The sequence below is a fragment of the Metschnikowia bicuspidata genome (assembly GCF_001664035.1).
Source record: "Metschnikowia bicuspidata var. bicuspidata NRRL YB-4993 chromosome Unknown METBIscaffold_1, whole genome shotgun sequence".
NCBI classification, from domain to species: Eukaryota; Fungi; Ascomycota; class Pichiomycetes; order Serinales; family Metschnikowiaceae; genus Metschnikowia; species Metschnikowia bicuspidata.
In genome coordinates, this window is record NW_017387731.1 from 3,206,293 (window position 1) to 3,230,981 (window position 24,689).

Consider the following 24,689-nt stretch of genomic DNA (forward strand, 5'->3'; position numbering starts at 1 on the left):
TCTCTCTCTCTCTCTCTCTCTCTCTCTCTCTCTCTCTCTCTCTCTCTCTCTCTCTCTCTCTCTCTCTCTCTCTCTCTCTCTCTCTCTCTCTCTCTCTCTCTCTCTCTCTCTCTCTCTCTCTCTCTCTCTCTCTCTCTCTCTCTCTCTCTCTCTCTCCTCATTGCTCCCGGGCAGCCTGGTTCAACGCATCCTGCTTGATCAAGCCCACGAGCGAGAGGAGCTTGGTGGCCGACTTCTCGTCAACCTGCTTCACGCGGTTGATGACATATTCTTCGCTGACACTCGGCACCATCTCGTCAAACCGTGCCGCCGCCGCCTCTTCGTCGGCAGCCTCCTCGTCGGCCATGGGGCCCGCGTCCTGGTCCCCTCCATCCTCGTCGTCCTCGTCTTCTTCGTCTTCTTCCGGAGCCATGCCGTCGTCGTCATCATCGCCTGTTTTCTGGGCCTCGTCTTTGAGCGTGTAGTCCGTGGCAATGATCTTGGCGATCTGGCTCGCCTCAATCGGCTCCTCGTGCTGCAAGCGGCGCAACTTGTAGCGCACTACACCACGCACCGTGCCCATCATCTGGCGGGTGATCCAGCCGTCCTGCGGGTCGGGCAGGGTCCTGAAGAAGTGGTTCTCGCCCTTGGCCTGTGCGTCCTGGATGAGCCGGTGGATGTCGGGGTCGAGAATGTCGCCCAATTGGTAGTTGATCGCGGCGGGCAACTTGGTGCCCGTGAAAAGCAAGCACTCCGAAACCTTGGCGTCGCTGTCCGGGTGGAACCAGGCAATCGTGTTCGGCAACACCTTTCTGGAGCTGTCCACAGACGCGTGCCTCATGTTGATCCCGTAAAGCCGGAAGTACTCGCTCTGGAACATCCAGAAGGACCGGTCGGCCGTCGGGTCCACGCCAAGACGCACGTTGCAGAAGCGCCAGGGCCCGTTCTTGTAGCAGTACGACACGTAGGGCAACGCCTCCTTGACCGCCAGCTTGAGCCGGTCCGGCAGCACGTCCACCAACGCCTTGCGGAGCCAGATGGGCTTGAGCGCAAAGAGCCGGTGCAAGTGCTGGATGCACTCGTAGAGCTTCTTGTCGGCCCACTCGTGCGACAAGTCCGTGCTCTGGAGCCAGGTGTATTTGGCCACGATTGCCGGCAACGGCCGGTCCGGCACCGTGCCCTTGTGATAGTCCACCGTGTTGGTGAACAACTTCTTGCTGTCGTTCTTCATCACCATCTTGACGTCGCCCTGGCCGTCGCGGATCGCCATCGTGAACGAGTTCTTCTTGTACTTGTAGTCGAAGGGGAAGCGCACGGCACTGAAGTGCGGCGGCGGCACCAACTGGTGGTCCCTGTTCTCGTAGTTGCCCGGCTCCTTGTACTCGTCCTTGTTGGTGAGCGTCTCGTGGTAGAAGGCGCGCGTGGCCTCGAACTTCTCGCTGTGGAGCACGTCTGCGTTGAACCGCTGCACCGTCGCGTTGTTTTTCGTCAGCATCTGGAAGTCCGCCATCGCCCGGAAGTTGTAGTTCTTGTTGACGATGGACACGGGCTCCACCCGGTGCTCCGGTCCGCCTTGTTCCTTGTTTCTTCTGAGAAGTTCCCGGATCAGGTACTTGCCGGGGTTGGCGTGGTAGTCTGCCGGAAGCGCCAGTTTCGGCACGCTGACTTTCACCAACACCTTCTCCCGCCTGTTCACCGTCGCCTGCACCGGGTGGTGGAACGGGTCTTTCCGGAGCCGCAACTCGAGATTCCGCTCGTCCACCGAATGGCTGGACACTTGGATGGGCAGCGGGCGGTACTGCGCGTTGGTGGCCATCCGAATCCGCTCTTTCCCTCCAAGCATGCTGATGGCACGGCTGGGGTTTTTGACGTTGAGAGGCAACTCCACCGCGGTCACGTGCGGAATGTCCATGGGGTACTTGGTCGCATACTCGTGGTCCATTTTGGCTGGCGGCGACTGTTTGTTTTGTTTGCAGGGCTCTGCAGACCGTGTTGATGTAGCCGGCTATCGATGGCACATCTCTATACAGTAGCTCCTGTTTATAGCACTTGCACCCAATATGGACTGGTGGTCTGGTGGCCCGGAGGCCCTGTGGATTTCGTCAAATCAATCAGGACAATTATTGGAGTAAACACTGAATCCCGCATGTTCCAGATCATTTGGTCGAGTTGTGATCCGTGGCTCCTAGTGTAGGCTCGACGCGCTTGACATAATCCGGGGCAGTAGGGGCTCAACGCGCTTGTATCTTGAGTTGACCTCTTTCTTTAAAGAGCCCTGGCGGCACACAAAACCATTCTTTTAAGGTTAATATCTGCTTCTGTTTCTTGTTTTTGTTTTTGCTCCATGGCTGCTTCAGGCGGCGGATGCAAAAATGTCATTTTGAGCTGTGCTTAGTTGAGGTGCAAACCGGTCAGATGGATTGGTGCTTCTTCCGTCCAGAAACGAAGACCGTGTCTTGCCGGGCTTCCTAGAATACTTCTCCATCAAATGATTTAAACATGGCTCTGGTCGTTGGAGCGTTTCTCCGACATTTCACTCTTGACTTGCCAACTTTGCTAGAAAGTGCTGACAGCTCCATAGCAACAACTTGATATATTGGCATTGCATCTGAGGTTCACTCCCATAGCCAGACAGAATCGATTTGAATCCAATTGAGATTGCTGATCAAAGAGTGGGCTGAATCCTTATTGTTGATTACTGCCACCTTATTATCTTACCATCCAAAGATATGGGCTAGTTTAAGAATTCCAGGTCCTAGAAATTAAATGCAAATATTTTGACCAAAGACGTGAAAAAGGCGATACTGCCACATAAAAGAAGTCACCAGACAATTCTGACCTTAGTTCGCTGCTCAATATTTTGTCTGATCCTACATGATACTAGCCGCCAGTGCAAAACCTGGTCTTGCGTCGTGTATGTACCGACTAGTTCTGACGCATATTCATATCTATAAGTGTTCAAGAAAAATCGGTTCCACTAATCCATTCGGTTGAGAGGTTCAAGTTCGCAATATTGCCCACCTGAAATTTACAAATTACACCAGGTTCAACTGTTAATCTATCAACAAAAAATGATGCCTTCAGCCAGATTCGAACTGACGATCTCCTCATTACTAGTGAGGTGCCTTACCAACTTGGCCATAAAGGCTTATGTGTTAACCACAGACCCTTGGACATATCTATCGATTAGTTCATTTTGTAATTTCATATTAGCTTCATTGTTTTCTGGTAGTACCTCCAAACTTTAGATTTTAAAGTTTTGAAATTCAGGTGTACTATTTGAAGAAATAAACGCCATGCGTTTGGCTGGAGGAGCTGTTGAACTGGCATTCGGTCTGCTGTGATGGGCTTTCGTTTCATTCCGAAGGAGGTTGTAGTATGAGTCATAGATTTGTCGTTCGGATTTTTCTGTCTTCGGGGTGGTTTTTGATTTCCTGTGTATTATTATGTAGTATTATTTCTTTGGTGAGATAAATCTAGTAGAATAAAAGAGGAGCCTAGGCCGTGCTCAACGGAAGTATCGAAAGACAATCTGCAATTAGATACCATATTTATCTGAAATCAACATACTCAGTATCTGGCTTAATTCAAGGTGCATTTTAGGAAGTTGAATAAAAGTCTTGCGGATTTCGCTTCCTGAAAATATCTAGTCAGAGACTTTGGTTCTTCGTGCAACTGAGCCGATATCTAGATCCTTTCTCAAAGAATTTATGCAGCTGATTTAGTTCCTTGCGACATCGTGAGTCTTTGAGTTGTTTAAAAACGGTTGAGTTTCTTTTATCCGACGGCCTCAGCAAAGCCAAAAGTATCGTGGTTTCTTCTTGTGATTCATATACTACAAGTCACTATGCTATCCCAGCGAGACGTCACTACTCCTGATGTCTAATCTTTGTTTGTGAGTCAAGCTTTAACCGTGAAAGATGTTTATTCTCCTGAGTCTATCCTTTTCATAAATAAACCGCTGGCACTAATTTTTTTCTTTTTTTTACTGATAATTCTGCTAGCTAAGCACATACGAAGCCTCGTTTTTTCGATGTGATGCAAAACAGATGAGCACCCTAAAATTGTTTAAGGTATAAGTACTATAAAGCCAACTTTCGAGCATATTCCAAAGCTTTTATCGCTCCGGGTTACAATACAATTCAATGCGCCAAAAATATTGTTCAACAAGCAATGTAATCAGATATTGCAGACTGCGGGCGACTTTGATATTCTTTGTTACTTTCTACAATCTTGTGCTGTTTGAGTGAGGCATGTCCATTGAGCTCAAGGAAGACCAAATGTTTCAAAAGATTTAAGAACTGACTTTTATGGCACAGCTACTTACTAGGCGCAGACAATAAAATCAAGAACTGCCCAAACAATATGAATATGTTGGAATCGAGATGGAGGGCAACACAGATATAAATAGTGATTCTCAAACACACCATCAGAAGAACAATGAATTGTCCTTGATCATGCAACAAGAAGCGGGTTCATGTTGCTGGTCCTGGGTTTCAAAATGATGTTTTGTATCTTGCTTTGATGTTGTTACTGTTGATGCAAAGTGCTCCACAGTGTCCATACATTAGAGGCCAATGCTTGCTCTGCTCTCACCTAAGAAATATTGTACTCATAATGCCCCGAGCTGTATTACGGACTTGGAAGAGCATAAACTGTGTCGAGGGTGCTTACTGGCAATATTGTACTAGAATCGATGCACCGCATCTTGGGTCTCGCTCAAAAACCGGTCTTTTTGATATCCCCCACTGATGAATTAGACATGAGATTCTCGAAAATTCTCAAAAATAATTAGCATATACCCAAACCTGGTCAATCATCAGTGAACTCACGATTTGTATCACAGTTGGTTCCGAGCGCCCCGAAGGCTTGGTATCGAGCGCTTGTTTCCTTTTTCGGTACGCGACACGAATCAAAAACACGCTGCAAAAGTGCTGCAAAAATCCCTGGTGCTAGCCGCCCCTCTACAAGCAAAAAAAACAAGGATACTCTAGCAACTACTCCAAAATGATTCTTTTTTCGTTTTTAAAAGTAGACTTTGGAAGGATGCGGCAAGGCGCTATCGGTAAAAACGCACCATCAAATTCATATCCTCAGTTCGGTATTTTGCTACCAGACAGGCTCCGAATTGAACCTGAACTAAGAAAAATCCTGATCACGTTGTTCTCTAGTGTTTGTCTCTCCATAGAGTGGGGCATTATTCTATTCTGAGCTTAGCCGCAAAATCCAAGATAGTTCGTGTACTCGCCATCTGAAGAATCGCAGCTGAAAATCACAAAAAGCAGATCAAAAGCACAAGCTTACCCGGTTGTCTCTGAAGGTGAAGCAGCGCAGACAAACGTGACCATAAGATCCAACAAACGGAAGATCGCTCAACGCAAAGTTCGCCCCTGATTTTTTCATGCTTGTTTTCACATGCTTGTCTTCACATGCTTGTTTTACTAGGTATTCTTACATGCCACATCTTACTCTCCAGCCACGTCCGTTTTCACATGGCTTGTTTTTATTGGCTCTTTATTTCACTCGTCGGTACATCCGGGGATCGCATTTGTTAGCCCAAGTCCGACAAACTGGGAGGGCGCGCGGGTGGAAACCGCGCGCTGTGATTGGCGGCGCGGATCGGCGGGCCAGGAGTGCGTCGGGCATAAAACCGGAGGATTTTGACCTCCGCGACTTTTCCACCTGCTTTCTTCCCCGGAAAACACCAAACAAAAAAAACACTTTTGAAAATGTTCAAGTCCGCCTCCAGATCCTTCTCCTCGTCCGCCTCTGCTGCATACAAGGTCGCCGTCTTGGGCGCCGGCGGTGGAATTGGCCAGCCATTGTCCCTCTTGATGAAGTTGAACCACAAGGTCACTGACTTGGCCCTTTACGACTTGAGAGGTGCTCCAGGTGTCGCCGCCGACGTGTCCCACGTGCCAACCAACTCCACTGTCAAGGGCTACGAGCCTGAGGGCTTGAAGGACGCCTTGACCGGCGCTGACGTGATTGTTATCCCAGCCGGTGTGCCAAGAAAGCCAGGTATGACCAGAGACGACTTGTTCAACACCAACGCCTCTATTGTGCGTGACTTGGCCAAGGCCGCTGCCGAGTACGCTCCTAACGCTGCCCTCTGTATCATCTCCAACCCTGTCAACTCGACTGTCCCAATTGTCGCCGAGGTGTTCAAGTCGAAGGGTGTCTACAACCCTAAGAAGTTGTTCGGTGTCACCACCTTGGACGTTTTGAGAGCTTCCAGATTCGTGTCCGAGATCGCCGGCACCAACCCTGTCGATGAGCACGTCACCGTTGTCGGTGGTCACTCCGGTATCACCATCGTTCCTTTGTTGTCTCAAACCAACCACAAGGACTTGGACGTTGAGACCAGAGACGCTTTGATCCACAGAATCCAGTTCGGTGGTGACGAGGTTGTGCAAGCCAAGAATGGTGCTGGCTCTGCCACTTTGTCTATGGCTCAAGCCGGTGCCAGATTCGCCGGTGCTGTGTTGAACGGTTTGGCTGGTGAGGCTGACGTCATCGAGCCATCGTTCGTCGAGTCCCCATTGTTCAAGGACGAGGGTGTCGACTTCTTCTCCTCCAAGGTCACTTTGGGTGTTGAGGGTGTCAAGACCATCCACGCCTTGGGTGAGTTGTCTGCCCACGAGGAGGAGTTGGTCAAGAAGGCCAAGGAGACCTTGATCACCAACATCAAGAAGGGTGTTGACTTCGTCAAGCAGAACCCATAAGCTTGCTGCTTCAACTATAGAAATCCTTTGTATTTAAACCTCTTATAGTATATGCAACTGAAATGTATCGCCGTTTCTCGTGTAAGTGGGAGTCCCCAAAAGCTTCTGGGATCAAGTCAATATTTTGCGTATGTGTTGTATAGACATCTATGACGTGACAAGCTTTCGTATGTTCAAACATAGGAATTGAGTTTTTCTCAGCTAAATTGATTATTCTACTCCAACGAAGCCTCGAAAAGCTGGCTTGCACAACTCACTCGTTTTCTTTCGATTGCTCTTCCCCAATCCGTCATGCCAGGCAAGTATCTTGTTTGCACGCATAATTCAAAATTTTTCCGCTGGAGCAAATTTAAGAACTTAGAAATAGCAAAGAACTTGGCGGATTTGAAGGACAACTCCGATTGACGTTATCTTTCAACCTGTCCGACAAAGAAAATAACACAGAACATTAGCATCTGTCTTCTTAAAATTCAACCGCCCAAAAAAACAATTTCGAAAAAAGCGTGAAGTCTAATCTTTTCAAAGCAATTATAGAAGCTTATACAGGAGATGGTTGGCACCTGATTGCAATCTATTGTTTGAGCCTTCTTAGAAATTGGAATACAACTGCTTAAATTTTCTGAGGTAAGACCCAGAATATCTTTAGGGAACATTAGGAACATCTGCCACATTACGCAAGAGAATTCTTTCAATAGAAGTTTCTATTTCTCTGTGGAATCAGCCTTCAAAACCATTTTTACGCGTTGAGTTTACCTTCCATTTCAGGCATGTTTAGGCCACAAGGACATCGCTGAGTTTTGAGTTTTAACCCAGTGTGGCTTTTGATGCTTTTTCATATTTAAGGACTATGTCTGAACTGTTTCAGGAATTTTACATTCCTTTCTCAAGAAAAATATCTCGCTTTAAGGAAATTGTTCCCTCAATCAAATGGGAAACTAAAGTGGTGCTGATTCTTCAGAAAATACAACTCCCACTTCTGAATCAGCGGTGCTTGAGGAGAATTTAAATAGCATGCAAAGACAGTTTACCATTTATCATTGGTAATGTCTTGTTGTGCTTTCATCTTGTAGAAGATAGCAAGCCCCGAGTTCCCAATGTAGCTCTGAAAGCCCTGGCTCTCATGACTTTGTATGTATAGTGTACAATTTCCCACATTGCTGAATTTTGATTCAAGCAAATCAAATGGTGCTGTCTGAATGACGCCTTTTTACAGTCAAGCAACTATCGCTGTGTTCTAATATGCTGCATTCTTCTCTCTGCTCCCATGATAAACCATAACAGAAGGAGACACACTGCTTCGTAAAGACCATGGATAATTCTTGATTTCTTCGCTTTCGGTATGATGATGAATAGGTTGCATAGCCCTTCAGCCCAATTTCAACATTTAGACCAGCTATCAAGTGAAGCTGATCTAATATCAGAGCTATAAAAGCTTCGAATAACTCTTTACACGGTTTGGGGAACCCGAAAAGCTTGCAGCGCATTTGTTTTGCCCGAAGTCACTTAAAAGTACTCTTTAGAAATCAGAGAAAGAAGTGATCAGTTTTTCCACATTTTTTTCCATAAAGACGACTCGAGATCAAAAAGTACGAGCAGTGCTCAGCGCCGTTAAACATAACCTTGGGCTGACTGCTCACAAAAAGTTTGAGCGTTTTAAATCGCCTTTGAACCTGAAAACAACTACTTCAGAAAACAAATGTATGACATGTGTTCTGAGTCTATTTGGGCAACTTGCTCCACATTAGGGGGAAACTGAAAAAAGATTTGTTTCGGTGCTTTGGTCCATCAAATTGAGCATAACAAAGTTCAGGATCACGGCTTAATCTGAACTAGCCAATTTCACACAATAGTCCCGACCCACTAAAACGGCTTAATTCACAATCGACTCCTACGATTCATAGAGAGAAGCTGAAACCATGTCCCTAACTTCCAAATTACAAAAAACAAGGCGTTTTTTATCGACTCTCATTAGGCCGAACAGAATCGTGATACCACCAGAATCTAGAAAATTGATGACACCCCGCTAGCAACCGAAGACAATTATTTGCTAGTTTGTCATACAGTGGCACTTTTCGTTCAGCGCCAGCGAACTCCATGCTTGAAATTGAAATTTCAAACTAATTGGTGCGTTCGCCAGATTCCAAGGCAAAGCGTGACGCGCTCGCTATTGAGAAACAAAGCACGATATGAAAACCAAGCTCATTAAGCTCCATGCCCCAATCAGACATCAGAATCAAGGATCAAATTAGCATCTATTTCGCTTGCAGTACGGTTCGATGTCCAAGAAAATTATGTATGACCCTATGTTAATCGTAAGACATATGGCCCCACTAACTGTGTACGCCGGTCTAAACTTGGCATTTTTTGACTATTTTTGTAATGTTCCATTTCGTCCAAATTTTCAACCGCGCATCAAATTATCAAAAACCTCGTTTGCTTCCGACATTCCCCGTGTATTCAGGATAATAGGGAGAACTCAACAAGCCTTTCTAAGCTTAGTATGTCGGGCAGAACGGAGTTGTGATGGGTCTTTGTTGACAGCGCCTGTTCTTGGCACGTAATGTTGTAATTAAGCCTACATGAGCTCGCAGTGTGAGCGTGTGAATACTCAAAGTTTAAACCAAATGTCGTAAGGCAAGTTTGCTAGAAACGAAAAACGAAGCTCAAGGCGAAGGGTGTGGGCCTTGTTCTATGCGCAAATGACACCTGGGACTTATTCTGTGCTGTTTCTTGTTTGGGTCCAAAATCCGCAATGCCGTATCGGCGTTTGGGAATCCAACATAAGTGACGCAAGCCTTGTTTGATGGGCGCCGCAGGATATCTCGTTTGGGCAGTCGCGCTCATGTGAGACAATGCCCGTTGGTTGCCGATACAGGCCGCGGCGGTGGGCCAGACCGGCGGTGAGCACCGCTCAAAAAAAAAAAAAAAGAAGGCTTATGTGAGGCGTGAAGACACGGAACGTGATCTAGGCAGGCAGGACCCTGCCGTAATAACACAACTGTCTGCTGATTTTTTTTTTCTTTTTGAGAACGAGAGAAGTTCAGAACAGACATGTTGGCCGGACTTCTCCACCTCCTTACAGACGCGTCTCCCTCACGCGTCCTCACATGCAGTAAATGTAAATATAAACTTGCCTGCATGCTTCTGAAGCTGCTGCGAAAAACTCATGGACTGGCCTAACCATTGGAGCAGAGAGCTGGGGAAACCTGGGGTTTCGAATCTCAGCGTTTCGTAACGCAGCGCGGTGTTTCGCCAGCTATAGGCCGAGGACAGCCACAAAGCCCAGCGAGAAACGGCTGCCCAAATTGTTTCTATATCTATCTTTCTGATCCTTTTTTTTTTTTTTCTTGCTCGGGCAAAGAAATAAATGCGGCGATCGTGGTTGAAAGTGCCAAGATATTACGGTAGAATGTGTAGAGTTCGCCTATGCACTTGAGAAATAAGCAAACAGACATGTGACTTCTCTGCTATCGGCATGAAAGGGCAAGTTTAGAGAGCCTTAGTGCCCGGGTGTCCGGAGACGAATGATTCCGGGTATCTCGTTCTTAGCGTATCTCGAGACCAATAAATCGGCATCGTTGACAATGGCATTGTGCACACACACATGTTTGGCAGTGTGCCTCAAGTGTTTGATTGGGTAGCCAAGGCTGGGCATGAATCTGCATGGAGTTTTTGAGCTATTGTAAGCGCCGTTTTGTATATTCGAAGTGCCCCAACAAGCACGCCCAGCGACGTGCCCTAATTGATTGCGAGATTTTCAGGGATGCGGGAGACCGGTCACCAGGAAACAGCCCACGGAGAGCGCCGAATTTTGCACGACTCCACGGACCAGATGCACCAGAACGGTAGCACAATTAAAGGCCACATTAACAAGTCTGTTCTCCCTTTTTGAGTGGGACAATAGGCCCAGATAAGTGATTTTTGAAATTGGCATTGAACAATGTATTTTGGAAGCGGAGCGTGCCGGAACAGTGAGCCGCAAATCCTCGGTGCCCGCAGTGGGGCGGATGCGACACCACCGGCGCCCAGCGCCGCATACGCGGGTTGCTTTTTGCAGTGAGAAAACAGAAATCCACCTGCTGGCGGCCATGTCACTCTAAATTGCAGACTTGCCCCGAGACGCTGCAGCCACGGCATGTGGGCGATATGCAGTTTTCTCCAGCGGGCGGGCAGCTTCAGAGTGCACCCCTGGCGCCCGTGGCCCACTAGATGGCGGAATGTCGCGGTGGCCAGCTTTTCCCGAGTTTCTCATTTGGTGTCGTTTTGCACGCAACCGTTCGCAGCCCCGAAAACAAGCGCTTTGGGTGCGTTCTTTTTTTTTTTTGAACCTTGTGATTCTGCCTCGTTGTTTCCCACGGCTTCACGTGGCTCTATTTTGATTTCCTCTTGAGGACCTTGCCTTGTACTCCAGCCAGTTTCTTGGCCCCTGTCTGAGTCTGCCTTGTGTCCCTGACTTCCAGCCTTCGTCTGCGACATTCTAGATTTCCACCCAACCGGTGATCACAGAGACCAGCGGCTTGTGCTTGGGTTGTTTCCTGCCACAGCACATTTTGATCCCGAAATCCAAAGCCCACTGCAAAGCGGGCCTGCGGGAATCTTTTCTTTTCTTCTCTGGTTGTTATTTTTTTGGTTGACTCCTGATCTTTCTACGATCTGTTCAAGGGTTTGTTTTGGGTCTTTCTCGAGTCTGTTTTGGGTCTTTCTAGAGTCTGTTTTGGGTCTTTCTAGAGTCTGTTTTGGGTTTTTCTGGAGTCTGTTTTGGGTTTTACTAGGGCCTGCTTTTACGTTTCCTTCCAGTGCTACTTCGAGGACTCCTACCAGTGTTCTGGGTCTGTTCCACGGTCCACTTTTGTGCTTTCCGCCGGGTCTTTCCAAGGGTCTGTTCCAGCCCCAAGTCTATTCAAGAGTCTTTTGAAAAGTCCTCTCCAGGGGTCCATTCCAAAAGGCGTTTCCAGGAGTCTTTTCTGGGAATACACCCCAGGAGTCTTCTTCCAGGGCGTCGTCAGCTCGCTTTTCAAAGCCTGCTCTAAGTCTCATCCAAGGCCTTTTATTCCCTGTTCCATCAGGTACTGTCAGGTCTAAGTTACATCATCAAGGCCCCTCAGTCCTACCGCAGGAACCGCCCTTCGCCACGGCATATTCGCTTCTGTTCAAAGGCCTCCGTGTCCGAACCCCTCATATTAGCCGCCCGCAAAACCCGCCCCTTTTTTTCCCCCTGCAAGTGATGCCGTCATGGACAAGTATCTCATGAGCTCCCCGACGCAGCTCACGCAGTTCTTCATGCCTGGCGACCTGCGGCCGCGCCAGCCTATCGACGACAACAACGGCCTCATGGGCCCGCCCGAAAACGGCAGTCCCGGCGGCTACGAGGACTTGGACTACGCCTCGGAGTTGCCCGATTTCTCCTACGACCACCTGGCCACGTTGGACTTGGACGACGTGGAGTCCCGCGCCACGCCGTTTTTCTCCAAAGGCCACTCCAAACACTTCTCCGTGGACGGCCATTTGCAGATGCCGTTCACCTTGAACACGGGCGCACGGCTCGGCTTCCAGCACCTGCGCAACGTGTCGCTCGACGACCAGCAATATCGGCCGGTGCACGTGACGCCGGGCGCCCAGCACGGCCAGTCGGTGCTGCTGACAGGCAACTCCGCAGACCCGCCCTCGGGCACGTTTCTGCATCTGGTGTCCACCTCCACGTTTGCGCTGGTGGACCTGGCGCTGCAGCTCTCGCTGCTGGTGTCCACCAAGCTGCTTCTCGAGTCGCCGTACTCCAGCTTGGGTGCCGCGGCGCTGACGCCGGCGCGGCGGAAGATGCTGGCGTCGCTTTCGTCTGGGAACCTCTTCACAACGCCGCTCCGGGGCTCTGTGGGCCAGTCGCCGGGGCTCAAGGTGGCCAAGGCGCTGGCGGGCCACCGCCGCAATCGCCTGCGTGCGTCTGTGGAGCCGGGCCTGGCGCTGCTTTTGGCGCTGATTGCCAACCTGAAGGCAACGCACGTTCCTCACAACCAGCCGTTCAACGGCCAGCCATACAACGGGCAAGCGCACAACTACCAAGCATTCAACGGGCAGGCCTTCAACGGGCAGGCGCACAACAACCAAGCATACAACATTCAAGCATACAACGGCCAGGCATACAATGAGCAATCATTCACCAGCCAGGCATACGGCAGTCATGCGCCCGGGGGCCACGCGCCCCAAAACCCGTTCGAAAGCGCCGTGCTCTCGCCGAGCCTGGGCCCTGCAGACCGCTTTGACGGCACGCCCCTGACCACGCCACAGGCAGGTGCCCTGGCATCCATGTACTTCACGCCCGTTGCCCAGAGCCTGCATTTCGGAGGCTCTTTGCACGAGTCGAGTTTCGGTGCCACGGGCGCGCAGCTCCCCCGCATGATGATGCCGCCGCACAATACGTTCCGCACGGGGCCGTCCTTGCCGAGGTCGGACACCCTCGAGCTGCTTGGCCTCCAAGACCAGGACGACGACGCATGCACCCAGCTCCGCCGTAGTCTCCCGCGTGCCGGGCTCAGCCGCTCTGCCAGCATGCGCAACATCCCCGCTCAGGGGCCCTACGTGCACTCGCCATTAACGGGCCACGCCGCGGCGCAGATCGACTTGCTCCTGCCCGAGCTTGTGGGCCAGCTGCGGCCCTCTGCATTGAAGTCGTACCCGGCGTCAATCGACCTTGCGTCCATCACGAAACTGGGCATGGCGCTGGCTTCGGCGCTGGCTTCGGCGCTGGGGCCGGCGCTGAACATGGCGCTGCCTGGGCCGCCCGGAGCGCCCCACAACGCGCTCTTGCCGCCGCTCCCATCATCGCGCTCGGCAGCCAGCATCCCGACACTCACGGGCTCTGTCTACGAGGAACGAGCGCTGCTGGCTTCCAAGGAGTCTTTCCCCAACATATCGCAGATTCATGAGACTTCTACTACCGACGACATTGCCAAGTTCGCGGAGCACATTTTGAAGTCGGACATGAAGCGGCCCATCGTGGTGCACGAGGACTCCGCGGACGTGGACGACCCGAAGAAGAAACACAAGTGTCCGCTCTGCTACGCGCGGTTCCAGCGGCCCGAGCACGTCAAGCGCCATTTGAAGAGCCACTCTTCGGAAAAGCCCTTCCAGTGCGACGTGCCAGACTGTGGCCGGCGATTCAACCGCAAGGACAACTTGAAAGCGCACTTGAAAAAGATCCACGGCAACATTGCGAGCTGACCTGGCGCCGGTCCTCGTTTTTGCAGGGAGGCCGTTTCCCCTCTGATAGTCATACATTTGCTTGTCCTGTACTGGCACACGCACGATCTACTCTTTGGAGGAAGTCGTTGCTATATTGATACTTTTGCATTACTTCCATAACTTTGTGCTTTGTAGAGAACTGGCGCCTAGCTAAAGCTTGGGGGTGCTTTGGTCCTTGTCGCTGACGCAGGCATCGGTCGTCGCTCTTGACTCGGTTGTTGGTTGTGCCTTTGGTTCTGCCGCTGACTGGGTAATTGAAGTGATCATGTAGATATGCACAGAAAGCTCCTTTCATTCTCAATGATATCATATTCTTGATGGTCAGATGTTTTGCCAGTGTGGTTCTTTTCAGTGTGGTTGACAAAGCTTTCTACGAAGCCTCTCTTTGACATCCAAAGTCCTCAAAGGCCATTGTCGGCAGAGGGATCTTTGGTGGCATTGCCGTGCTCATGCTCCTTTATCCTGGATACGTCATCGATTTGGATATCGAAGTCTTTTTTTAAGGGCTACCTCTTTTCACGAGAATGTCTATATCAAAGTGATCTGGGTGATACGGTTAATGCTATGGGGGATCTCCTTTCTCATTGACATAGATGATGACATTGACAGCGGCTCTTTGCAAAAAGATGTTACACTGCTCTCATTGACACACTTCTCAGGCATCTTTTTCATGGCACATCTGCCATGATGCTTTTCATGGACATCAAAGATGGTTTCATGGACATCATAGATGGTTTCATGGATACTATAGATGGTTTCATGGACATCAAAGATGGTTTCATGTACATCTGTCATAGATGCTTTTCATGAACATCATTGACGGTTTCATGGACATCTGTCATAGATACTTTTCATTGACGTCATAAATGCTTTTCATGGACGTCATCGATGGTTTCCATGGACCGTTGCTTATTGGGCAAGAGATATTTGAGGTAATATCATGCAAAAACTCACGAAGGTGGATGATTTATTGATTGTTTTACTAGAATTAAATGGTAAAGCCCCGATTTCTTTATTTTCTTATCAAATTACGTAAGCTCCATGAGCTCATTTAGCGGAGCATGATCTGATATACTTGCTGAATTTGATTGAGATGGCAAAGGCACGAACGTAGGACGGACTCTGTGATAAAATACCGAGTTAGTTGAGGAGGTATGTGTCTTCGGAAGAGTTCTGAAAAACTTCCTCGTCGATCAAAGCTTATTTGTATCAAACAAGGTGACTTTGTTTATGTTCGTAGAGAAAAGTCTCAAGTTACCACTGGGTGAATGTATGTTTGCATCTTGTGACTGCAGTGTCCTAATCTCATTCACGTCGCGAGAGGCGAAGAGACACATCTCTTTCCGAAAAGCACTGACTGTCAAAAAGTAAGGATTGTATAGCGCAGGCTGGTGCTAAAGAACCGGAACTGACTAACAAAAGTCTCGAAGAAATGTCGATCATGTGGAGGCAATCGTTTTAGAAACTTCTAGTTAGTATGTTTTAATTCCAGATAATGTGAAACAATTGCTCCAATACAGATCAAAATACAGATTACCAAGTCTTGACATGGATTTAACTTTAACTTGATGATCTACAGTAGGATACTTATATGTCATTGGAACTCTTCCAACAAGACATTGATCACCTGACTTCACGATCCAATAAGAGACATGTCAAAACACGAGTCTGCGAGTCTACTCCCCCATTTATCTGGATGCCATCGAATTCTTGGTTTCATGGACATTAGATGGTTTTATGGGCATCTGTCATAGGTTCTTTTCATGGACATCATAGATGGTTCATGCACATCATAGATGGTTTCATGGACACTTCTCAGCATGGGCATCATTGATGATTTCATGGACATCATAGATGGTTCATGTACATCATATATGGTTCATGTACATCATTGGTGGTTTCATGTACATCATATATGGTTCATGTACATCATTGGTGGTTTCATGTACATCATTGATGGTTTCGTGGACATCAATACTTGTCGTTGACATCATAAATGGTTCATGGACATCACAGATGTTTCATGGACATCGATACTGGTCGTTGACATGTATCCCATGTACTCATCTCCGAACAGTCTACTGCCTAGAGTGGCACAAGACCTTCACCGCGTAGATACTTGTCGTTTCATAAGACACTTTACACAAACACTTCTTCGACTACCAAGAAAAGCTCGAATGGACAATCCGGCACCTCATAAAAGACACGATCAACAAAACACTCAACACTCAACACTCAACAACACTCAACACTCAACAACACTCAACACTCAACAACACTCAACACTCAACACTCAACAACAAAAACGCTCAACAACAAAAACACGGCCGCATCAAGCACAGGTCGCCCCACACCATCCCCCGCCATCGTCCTCAGTGCCCCGGGTACTTCCTCACCACCGCGTCCACGGCAGCACAGTACTGCGCGATGTTGGAGTTGTTCAACCCCGCCACGTTGACCCGGCCGTTGCTCGTGCCATAGATGTGGTGCTCCTCCTGCAACTTCTGCGTCTGGACGCGGCTCAAGCCCGTGAACCAGAACATGCCCGTGGCCCGCGTCACGTGGTCCCACGTGCCCGGCGTGCCCATCGCCTCAAACGTCTCGAGCATCTTCTGCCGCACATCCCGGAGCCGAGCCGTGACGTCCCGCACGTCCTGGAGCCAGATCGGGCGCACCTGTGGATTTTCCTGGAGAATGGCCGCCACCCGCGCGCCAAACGCCGGCGCAAAGGAGAACTCGGTCCTCACCAAGCGTGTCAACGCAGAGCGGAGCCGCTGGGCGGACGCCTCGTCGCGGGCCCGCACGTGGGTGCACCCCACGCGTTCGGAATAGAGACCCATGTTCTTCGAGTAGCTCTGGCACACCATGAACTCGAGGCCCTGGCGCCACGCCTCGCGGATGGCCCACGCGTCCTGGTCCACGTCGCCGCTGGCAAAGCCCTGGTACGCAATGTCGAAAAGCGCAAAGAGCTTGCGGGCCCGGATGAGGCCGAACACGCGGAGCCACTGCGCCTGCGTGAGGTCGAGCCCCGTGGGGTTGTGGCACACGGCCTGCAACACGAACACCGCGCCCTCGCGCGCAGAGCTCAACGCATGCACGATGGCGTCGAAGTCCACCGTGTGCGTGGCGGCGTCGTAGTAGCTGTACGCGATGTACAGCCCGCCCGCATGCTCGACCATGCCCTGGTAGTTCCCCCAGCAGGGCTCGCCCACGTGGAAGTCCGTCAAGCCCAACTCCACGAGCAACGCGAAGGCCAAGTGCAAGGCGCCGGAGCCGGCCACGCTCTGCACCGAGGCCACGTCGGCGTGGCTGTCGCCAAAGATCGTCTTCTGCGCCTGCGCCACGAATGCAGGAATGCCCGACATCTGCGTGTAGCAGTGGCCGGGGTCGTCCGCGGCCAAGATGCTCTTGGCGGCCTTGACGCTGGGGAACACGTAGTTGGGGTCGCCTTCCTCGGACTTGTAGACGCCGATGCTGACGTCGATTTTGGCGGGGTGCTGGTCTGCGGCGTACGCGTTCATGAGCGCCACGATGGGGTCCTCGGACGCGTCCGGAAGCGCGAAGAAAGTGTGCGGGGCCATGGTGGTTTGTTTAGCTGGACACGGGGCCGAAGGAGGGCGAGATTATGGCTTTTGAACAAGAGCCTGTGCGCGCGGTGCCTCTCTAATTTCGGCGCTGGCGGGCGGAACATGCCGTGCTTTATATGGCCTCGCTCGGTTATGCATGCGGGCGCACGGGCCCCGCATCTAGCCGCGAACACCCGGCGCGCGCGGCGTGTTTTCTGCAGCGCCGCAGCCTCACCGCTTGGCTCGGGCCACCATGCGCGCAGCAGTTTCGCAGACGGCCAGCGCTGGACTTCCAGCCGGCGGCAGCATGGCCTGGAGGTTGCGCTGCGCGGCCAACGCCAAATACCTCGAGTTGTTGCAGAGGGCGCCATGCGCGGCGGCACTCTGCTCGGCCCCGTCTGCCTGGTCAAGAGCGTCTTCCAACTGCCGCAAAAACGCGTGCAACTGCGGGAGAAACTCGCTTGCAAAGCCGTCCGCGCCGTACATGCCACGGATCTCGTCCGCGCCGTGGTTCTGGAGAAACACGCAGATGGCCGTGATTTTCTGGAGAAGCGTGCGGATGTCCACCGAGGCCCCGAGCCCCAATGCGCAGCCCAAGAGCTGTTTCTGCATCGCGCTTTTCGCGCCGCGCCGCTGCGCAGCCGCTTGCAAGAGTAGCAGAACAACCTCTCCGGATGCGTCGCACTGCAGCAAGTACTGCCACCCGGCCTCAAAGACCATGGGGTCCGCGTCGCCCTCCAAACAGGCGAGCGTCACGAGCTTCCGTAGAAACTTGAGGTATACGTGTCCGACTTCCGGGTAGTAGGCGAAGTTGTCCACCACCACCTTGGTGTTGCGGTAGAAGGCACGTGCATTGGCCTCCACGAGTAGGCCCCGTGCCACGTCTCTGGTCATGGCGTTGTTGAGAAAGTGGTACGCCTGGTAGTACACCACGTCGTGGAACGCATGGCGCACGAGGCCCTGCGCCACGGCTGCAAGCGGTGCGACGTGCCCTATTCTCTGGGCGAGCTCGGCCTGCGTCTCGGGGCTGGACACGCAGTTGCCAAGCGAGACCGCAGCGCATGCCACCACCGCGTCCTGGCCACTGGCCAAGTCCCGGACCTTGCGTTCCATGTCCTGCCAGTTGTCATGTGCCGGCCACGAGTAGATATTGCCGCAAGAGGCAAAAAGCTTCCGGGCGACGCCGGCCAGCTGCTCGTCGTGGACCGGGAGTTCCAGGAGCATTTCGCGGAGCCTTCCCACGGGGAAGTCCTTGCGTGCGTCGTCTACGCTCGTGGAGCTAAGTAGAAACTGCGCGTGCATCAGAAAGCACTCTGCGGCGCAGGCATATGCGGTGGCCTTTCGGCACGCCACGAACCCGTCCGCAACGCGCTCGAACTGCGTCTTGGTGACGTGCTCCGGAAAAAACCGGGCGTACTCGACAAGAAACTCCATGGGCCCGCACATCTCGTCTGGAGTCGCGTCGAGCGCCCCGTGGTATGTGAAGGTCCAGTCCACGGCTCCTTTCCGCCACAATGCCTCCACAAACTCCCGTTCTTCGTTCTCGTCCACAGACCGTACAAACTGGTTGACCAAGGTCATCACGTAGTGCAGCATTGGCTCGCCCGCCACGCCGGCGGTCTTGGATTCGGTGCCGAAAGCCTCGGTCCAGAACGCCACGAGGCTCGGCTCCTCCGAGAGCAAGTACCGCCTGTTGTCCACGTGGTCGGCACAAAAGTTGATCAACAGCCGAAGCACATGAAACGCTTGCTCGTGGTAGAAGGACACCACCAACGGGATCATGCTCTTGGCAGACGCCGCCAGCCTATTTGGCGCATCCCGAAGAAGCGTGCCGAACTCGTCAAGGCCATGCCTCACGTCCTCTCGAGATTTGAGAGCGTGCTCGATGATATCGAACCTATTCGTTTCCAGTACATCCAGAATATGCATCGGGGAGAGTTTGTAGCACAGGCGCAGGTGCTGAGAACAAGTTGCCGCATTCAGCCAGTGATTAGAAATAGGCGGTGCGTCTGCGCGCTCTCGCATGGGCTGCAACACACGCCCATTATACGAGTTTCGGGCAAAAAGAAATTTCCCAGGCTGATGCATGCGAGAGGCGCTCCTTGGGAGCACGCTTCCAGGGACAGGGATTACTCGCCTAGTTTTTGAGAGGTTTTTGGCTGGTTTTGGGTTTTTCATGGCCTTTTGCAGGTATTGAACGGTGTGTGGTGCGTCTCAATTTGTGGAAGTTTTGGAAATAGCACGGGGCTTTACAAACCTGATGAATGGACAAGATTTTTGAGACGTGCGACCTGAGGCGTATTTTTGTTTCATTCTACAATGGAAAATAAAATAGTCGGACATTTGTATCTTTGCACTAAAGCCCCTCTTAGTTTGTCATGGCTTTCAATTTGAACGTCACTCGGATCTGCAAAAGACGCCCTCGCGCCATGTTCAAAATGACGTTGCAATTTGGACCATGATCTCACGGTCGAGTAGGACCAATCAAGCGCTTCAAATATGTTTTTTATTTGAAAAGATAATACATGTTCAGCAATGGTTCTGCCTGTGCATAACTTTTCCTCAGACTAGAATCAATATACTGATGAAAACATGCTTTGTATGTATCAGATATCTGACCTCGGGTACGAGGATGGTTCTAAAACTGAGCCACCTAGACCAGCTGGTGCCTACAAGTTGGAATTACTAGTTCTTATATTTGAACGAGAAATCAGTCTTCTGTCCTCTGTTTTGATTTCTCATTCTAGCTCGCCATATTCTCGCATAGCCAAAGATAAACTTTTCAATTGCTTGTTCAACTCGGAAGAGAGGTTTGCTTGGTTAAAGTCCAGTTTCTCTCACTTTGAAATATAGATCCTTTAATATACGTGACTCCCGTTCCACTAGTGACCGAGAAACTTTCTTTATGGTGCAGTAGAGTGCCTGAGAACTTTCGTGATGCAGTAAGTTTCCTTCTAAACTCTTCCAGTGTTGTAGCAACTCGGTTGCAAATTCCCAAAACCATTCATACTCCCGCAAATAAAGATTCTTTCAACGCCAAGAGCTAATTCTCTGGACAAAATCACCCAAGACAATTGACAGCAGTCAAAAACATGCACATAGATTTCAGAACTGAAGCTCACTATGTAAACTTTGAGAAATTCCATTCTGGGTCCGTGATTCACAATGCTTGTTTGTGAAATTCTAATGGTCGTCTTTTTACATTAATGTCTTTTGACTTACCACATAAGCGACAAAGAACACAGCAAAAAGCTAGCTCAGACCTTCGAAGTAATGCAGTCATTAGTTTTATTTGAGTGCAGCTCTATACCCGACCGTCCTTCCACCCGAGACTCAAACCGGCAGGTCTCGGGCATGCCCCTCGATTCTGTGTTTGGTCACGAGTTTTCAAACAATTTTTCTCCACTACGCAAGCCTAGGATGAAGCGCACATCGATGCATATACTCAAGCTGTACAACATGGGCAAGATATTGAGCAAATCGCGGTCGCTCTGGTCGTTGATCCATCCTTCTATCATGACAGCGTTGTCTTCGTGGAGTGCGTAGCTCACAGGCGAATTGTCCAAGATGATCACGTTCTTCAACTCGTCTTCCTTTGCGAAAAATGTCGATAGATTCTTGATGTATCCCACGCCGGAACGAAACGTGCAGTCACTCCTGTAGTAGCGCTTGGTGAACACCTTGGGCAGTTCACCCTGCGGCGTGTTCTTGTAATCAATGATGTCGCTTTCCAACCAGTCGATGATTGGATCCGCGTATTCCTTCACGCTAGCAGTGAAGATCTGGAGCTCAAACCATTTCGAGACTTCTTTCAAGAAAAAGTCACAGAAGGGCCGTTTGTAGACGTAGTAAAGCGTGGACACATTGTTGACCCGCAACTCGATGGTGTGGCTGGATCCACTCGACCCGAAAGACCGAGGGGCGCCGCGCGAAAGCGAGTGGATCAAAGTCTCGTCCAAATCCAACACGAGAGTCTTCTTTTTCCGCCGTTTTTCGGGGTTGCGCGAGAGCGGGAAGAGCCGCGGCGGCGGCGGGAGAATGTACTTGGAAGCCGTGGGAGACTTGATGTTGTTGGCCAAGATCTTCTCCTCTTTTAGCAAGGCGGTTTTCTCGTGGATGTCCTCGGCCAGCGACGCATGCATCTCTGAGGGGGCGGCCTCTTGGTACTCGCTCCCAAAGACGTACGTGAACGGGAACGAGGCTAAGAGCCATGCAAGAAGGATGGGCCTGACGAAGAGTGCGTGGAGGACCAGCGCCACTAAGGCCCGGGCAGATCTCCATAGGCTTTCCGGTCTCGGGGCCTCGTTTTCCTCCAAGATCGGCTCAAAGGAAGTGCTGGCCAGCGAGATTGGTTCGTCCAGCGGGCCTGCTTCCTCATAGTCCAGTTTCTCACAGGTCTCTGGATTCGGCGAGCCGGCACTGGGGTAAAGAGGCTCCAAAGATACGACCAACTTTTTTAGCGAGTTCATTGCATTTGGACAGGGTCGGGGCGGAGCGGTGTAGGCAGACGACGGATGTGAGCCGAGGAGGCGGGTTGTTGTTGGTGGATGCGTGGGGAGAAATATCGGAGGCCTGAATGCAAATGTGGATCGAGAGCAACAGAGCCTTGGGCTGATGATGCGCACGGGCCCAAACCGGGGCCAAAAACCGCGGGCCCCAACCGCGGGCCAAAAATACAGCGCCCCAACGCGTTCCTGGCTGTGGGCGCGCGGCACGCCGCATTGGATGATGGGGTACCGTGGCGGGGGCTCCCGGTGGGATATTGGCAGGATATTGGAGGACAGCTTGTGCGGGATGACACGTCGTATTTGTAAGAGCCCGAGGTGAATTTAGTCAGGGCCTGGAATCGCGGCGGCTTTCCGAAAAAGTGGAGCGGGTGCCACGGGCCCACTCGTAGATGTTTTCCGCCCTCTGTCGTGGGGATTTTCCGCCCGCTGTTTCCTCGCTTTTCCGCCCTCTGTTCCCGCGTCCTGCCCCGTGATCTGGCCGCGAGGGCTTGAGTGCGCACCGAGCCGCGGCCCCAACTTCGCAGGCTGCCGCGATTTTGGGCCGTCCAATTAACCAACAACAGTAGGACGAGGCAGGAGCAAGCAGGACGCGAAAGGAGCCACGCAAAAAAAAAAAATACAGGCTAGCCCAGCACTAGTCGCTGGCCTCGGCCTCGTCGTCAGTAGCAGTGATGGAGGCGTTGATGAAGTCCTGGAATATCGCCAGGAGCGACGTGCGGTCCACCCGGTGCTCGCCGAGCACGGCCCTGGTGAGCCGGCGCATGTTCACCATGGTGGCCATGTCGTCGTTATCGTCGTCATTGTCGTCGCCGTAGTAGTCGGAATCGCCGTAGACCAGCGCCGCGTCCTCCGCCGCCAAGCCGTCGCCCGCGGCGGCCGTAGTCTGCTCGTCAATCACGAAGTTGGAGCTCAAGTTGGTCTTGACGAGGCGCATGGACGTGAGCCGCGCCGCAGCCTCGTCGTCGCCGCTGTCGGCCCGGTCGTGGGTGTCGTCGGGCTCCTCCGGCTTGATCAACTTCAACTGGTGCGTGTTGTAGCTGGCGCAGTAGCGGCACTTGAGCCCCATGATGTGGTAGGCGCAGTTGCTCTTGCCCTTGCAGTCGTTGCAGCTGATGATGCAGCGCCACTTGTCGTAGGGCGGCGGCAAGGGCAGCAGGCGGATCTCCTGGTCGAGGATGCGGAACTGCGTGTCGGTGTTGACCACGGTCTTCTTGCACACCGGGCAGCGGTACGAGTGCTTGATCATCTCGTCGTAGCAGGCCTGGTGGATCAGGTGGCCGCACTTCATGAACACCACCTTGCTGACGCTGGTGAAGAGGTACTCGTTGCAGATGGGGCAGTTGCAGTGGGTGGTGTTGGACATGCACTTGTGGTGGTCCCGCAAGTCGATCAGGAGGCAGATGTTGCACGTGTCGCAGTGGAAGTAGTCCTTGGAGAGCCCGAGCCCGAGCCGGCAGATGCCGCACTTGTCGCAGTGGTAGATGTCCTTGGACGTGTCGTTGTCGTAGAGCACGCACTTGCGGCAGAAGTAGTTGGCCAACTCCTCCTCGCAGTTGACGCAGTAGTTGGTGTCGGGCACCTGCGGCGTGTTGCAGCGCATGCACAAGACGTGCCTGACGTCGCTGCGCGAGAGCTTGTGGTCGGGGACGGCGGCGTCGTGGCAGAACCGGCAGGGGAACCACCGGAAGCACGTGGGGCACTCGAGCTTGCAGTTGCGCTGGTAGTGCACGCAGCCCAACACGTTGGCGGAGTGAAAGGAGGGAAGCGTGTCGAGTTCGGAGAGAACGACCTCGTCGTCGTCGATGTTGGTGTCGATGTTGGTGTCGATGTTGGTGTCGTCGGTGGGGCTGATTCCATCGGTGTTACCGGCGCCCATGTGGTCTGTGCCGCTTCCACGCTGCGACGTTGCCTCCACACTCGTCTCTGTTGTCTTCACAACGTCATTCCCTGCGACACTTCCGACGTCTTTTCTGGCGACACTCCCATCCATCCCCTCCACACTCTTCCCCTCCCCCTCCAAAACCTTCCTCGCCCCCTCGAGTCCCATCCGCTCGTTGATGTACTTGTAGTAGTTGCCCATCATCAACTTCGTCACGAGCTTGTTCTTCAGGTGCTGGCTCAAGTGCGCCGCGCCGTGGATGCGCTGGATCTTGCGCCGGAGCATGGCTTCGTCGAAGAAGTCGTCGAGCGAGTCCAAGCGCGTGAGCACCTCGGCCTCCTGCCGCGTAAGCTCGTCCACCGAGTCCAAATCCGTGGAGCTGCCGCAGCCGTCCGAAAGAATACGGGCCATGGGGGCGGGGGCCTCTCTCCGCCGGATTCTCCTGGTGGCCGTGGGGTGCAAAACGCCGCGGATCGTGGCGGTCTGTGGGAGCACCAAGTCGCCGACAAACGGCTGTTCGATGTTGACCACGGCACCCACGCCCCCCGGCTCCGTGTCCCGCCGGCGCCGCGTTTGGGGGGCGGAGCTGGCCGTGTTTGCGTCTGCATTTGGGTTTTGGTCTGCGTTTCGATTTGCGTTTGCATTTTGAATTCCATCTCCAGAATTCCCAGTTCCAGTTCCATTTCCAGTTACATTTCCATTTCCAGTTCCAGTTCCAGTTCCAGTTCCAGTTCCAGTTCCAGTTCCAGTTCCAGTTCCAGTTCCAGTTCCAGTTCCAGTTCCAGTTCCAGTTCCA

The 24,689-nt window shown here is 51.9% G+C and overlaps 8 protein-coding genes and 1 non-coding gene across 9 annotated transcripts in view; 3 read left to right on the forward strand and 6 right to left on the reverse strand.

The window, feature by feature from the left end:
• Window positions 1-157: 157 nt before the first annotated feature.
• On the reverse strand, window positions 158-1,921 carry METBIDRAFT_9994 (transcription factor TFIIIC subunit; the record flags this gene model as incomplete). The annotated part of the gene is made up of 1 exon (XM_018859503.1): window positions 158-1,921. One exon carries the CDS (start codon window positions 1,919-1,921, stop codon window positions 158-160), a length of 1,764 nt encoding a protein of 587 aa, XP_018714246.1.
• Window positions 1,922-3,054: 1,133 nt separating this feature from the next.
• METBIDRAFT_t56 lies at window positions 3,055-3,127 on the reverse strand. The gene has a single exon. It is a non-coding gene; the product is annotated as a tRNA-Thr (tRNA).
• Window positions 3,128-5,708: 2,581 nt separating this feature from the next.
• MDH1-1 (malate dehydrogenase) lies at window positions 5,709-6,704 on the forward strand (the record flags this gene model as incomplete). Its single annotated transcript, XM_018858575.1, has 1 exon — window positions 5,709-6,704. One exon carries the CDS (start codon window positions 5,709-5,711, stop codon window positions 6,702-6,704), a length of 996 nt encoding a protein of 331 aa, XP_018714247.1.
• A 5,232-nt stretch (window positions 6,705-11,936) lies between these two features.
• On the forward strand, window positions 11,937-13,919 carry CAS5 (Cas5p; the record flags this gene model as incomplete). The annotated part of the gene is made up of 1 exon (XM_018859504.1): window positions 11,937-13,919. The coding sequence occupies one exon, from the start codon at window positions 11,937-11,939 to the stop codon at window positions 13,917-13,919; it is 1,983 nt and encodes a 660-aa protein (XP_018714248.1).
• Window positions 13,920-15,608: 1,689 nt separating this feature from the next.
• On the forward strand, window positions 15,609-15,931 carry METBIDRAFT_30174 (uncharacterized protein; the record flags this gene model as incomplete). Its single annotated transcript, XM_018855571.1, has 1 exon — window positions 15,609-15,931. The coding sequence occupies exon 1, from the start codon at window positions 15,761-15,763 to the stop codon at window positions 15,926-15,928; it is 168 nt and encodes a 55-aa protein (XP_018714249.1). The 5' UTR covers window positions 15,609-15,760.
• Window positions 15,932-16,312: 381 nt separating this feature from the next.
• On the reverse strand, window positions 16,313-17,521 carry AAT22 (Aat22p; the record flags this gene model as incomplete). Its single annotated transcript, XM_018856460.1, has 1 exon — window positions 16,313-17,521. The coding sequence occupies one exon, from the start codon at window positions 17,519-17,521 to the stop codon at window positions 16,313-16,315; it is 1,209 nt and encodes a 402-aa protein (XP_018714250.1).
• A 216-nt stretch (window positions 17,522-17,737) lies between these two features.
• On the reverse strand, window positions 17,738-19,684 carry METBIDRAFT_9998 (uncharacterized protein; the record flags this gene model as incomplete). The annotated part of the gene is made up of 1 exon (XM_018859505.1): window positions 17,738-19,684. One exon carries the CDS (start codon window positions 19,682-19,684, stop codon window positions 17,738-17,740), a length of 1,947 nt encoding a protein of 648 aa, XP_018714251.1.
• Window positions 19,685-20,883: 1,199 nt separating this feature from the next.
• On the reverse strand, window positions 20,884-21,975 carry METBIDRAFT_9999 (Nem1-Spo7 phosphatase catalytic subunit; the record flags this gene model as incomplete). The annotated part of the gene is made up of 1 exon (XM_018859506.1): window positions 20,884-21,975. The coding sequence occupies one exon, from the start codon at window positions 21,973-21,975 to the stop codon at window positions 20,884-20,886; it is 1,092 nt and encodes a 363-aa protein (XP_018714252.1).
• A 336-nt stretch (window positions 21,976-22,311) lies between these two features.
• The window catches only part of METBIDRAFT_112675 (uncharacterized protein), a 3,509-nt gene continuing 1,131 nt past the window's right edge, over window positions 22,312-24,689 (reverse strand). Inside the window, exon 2 of the mRNA XM_018853950.1 lies at window positions 22,312-24,689. This exon is cut by the window's right edge and continues 1 nt beyond it. Within this exon, the coding sequence (XP_018714253.1) occupies window positions 22,649-24,689 (2,041 nt within the window). The 3' untranslated portion in view covers window positions 22,312-22,648.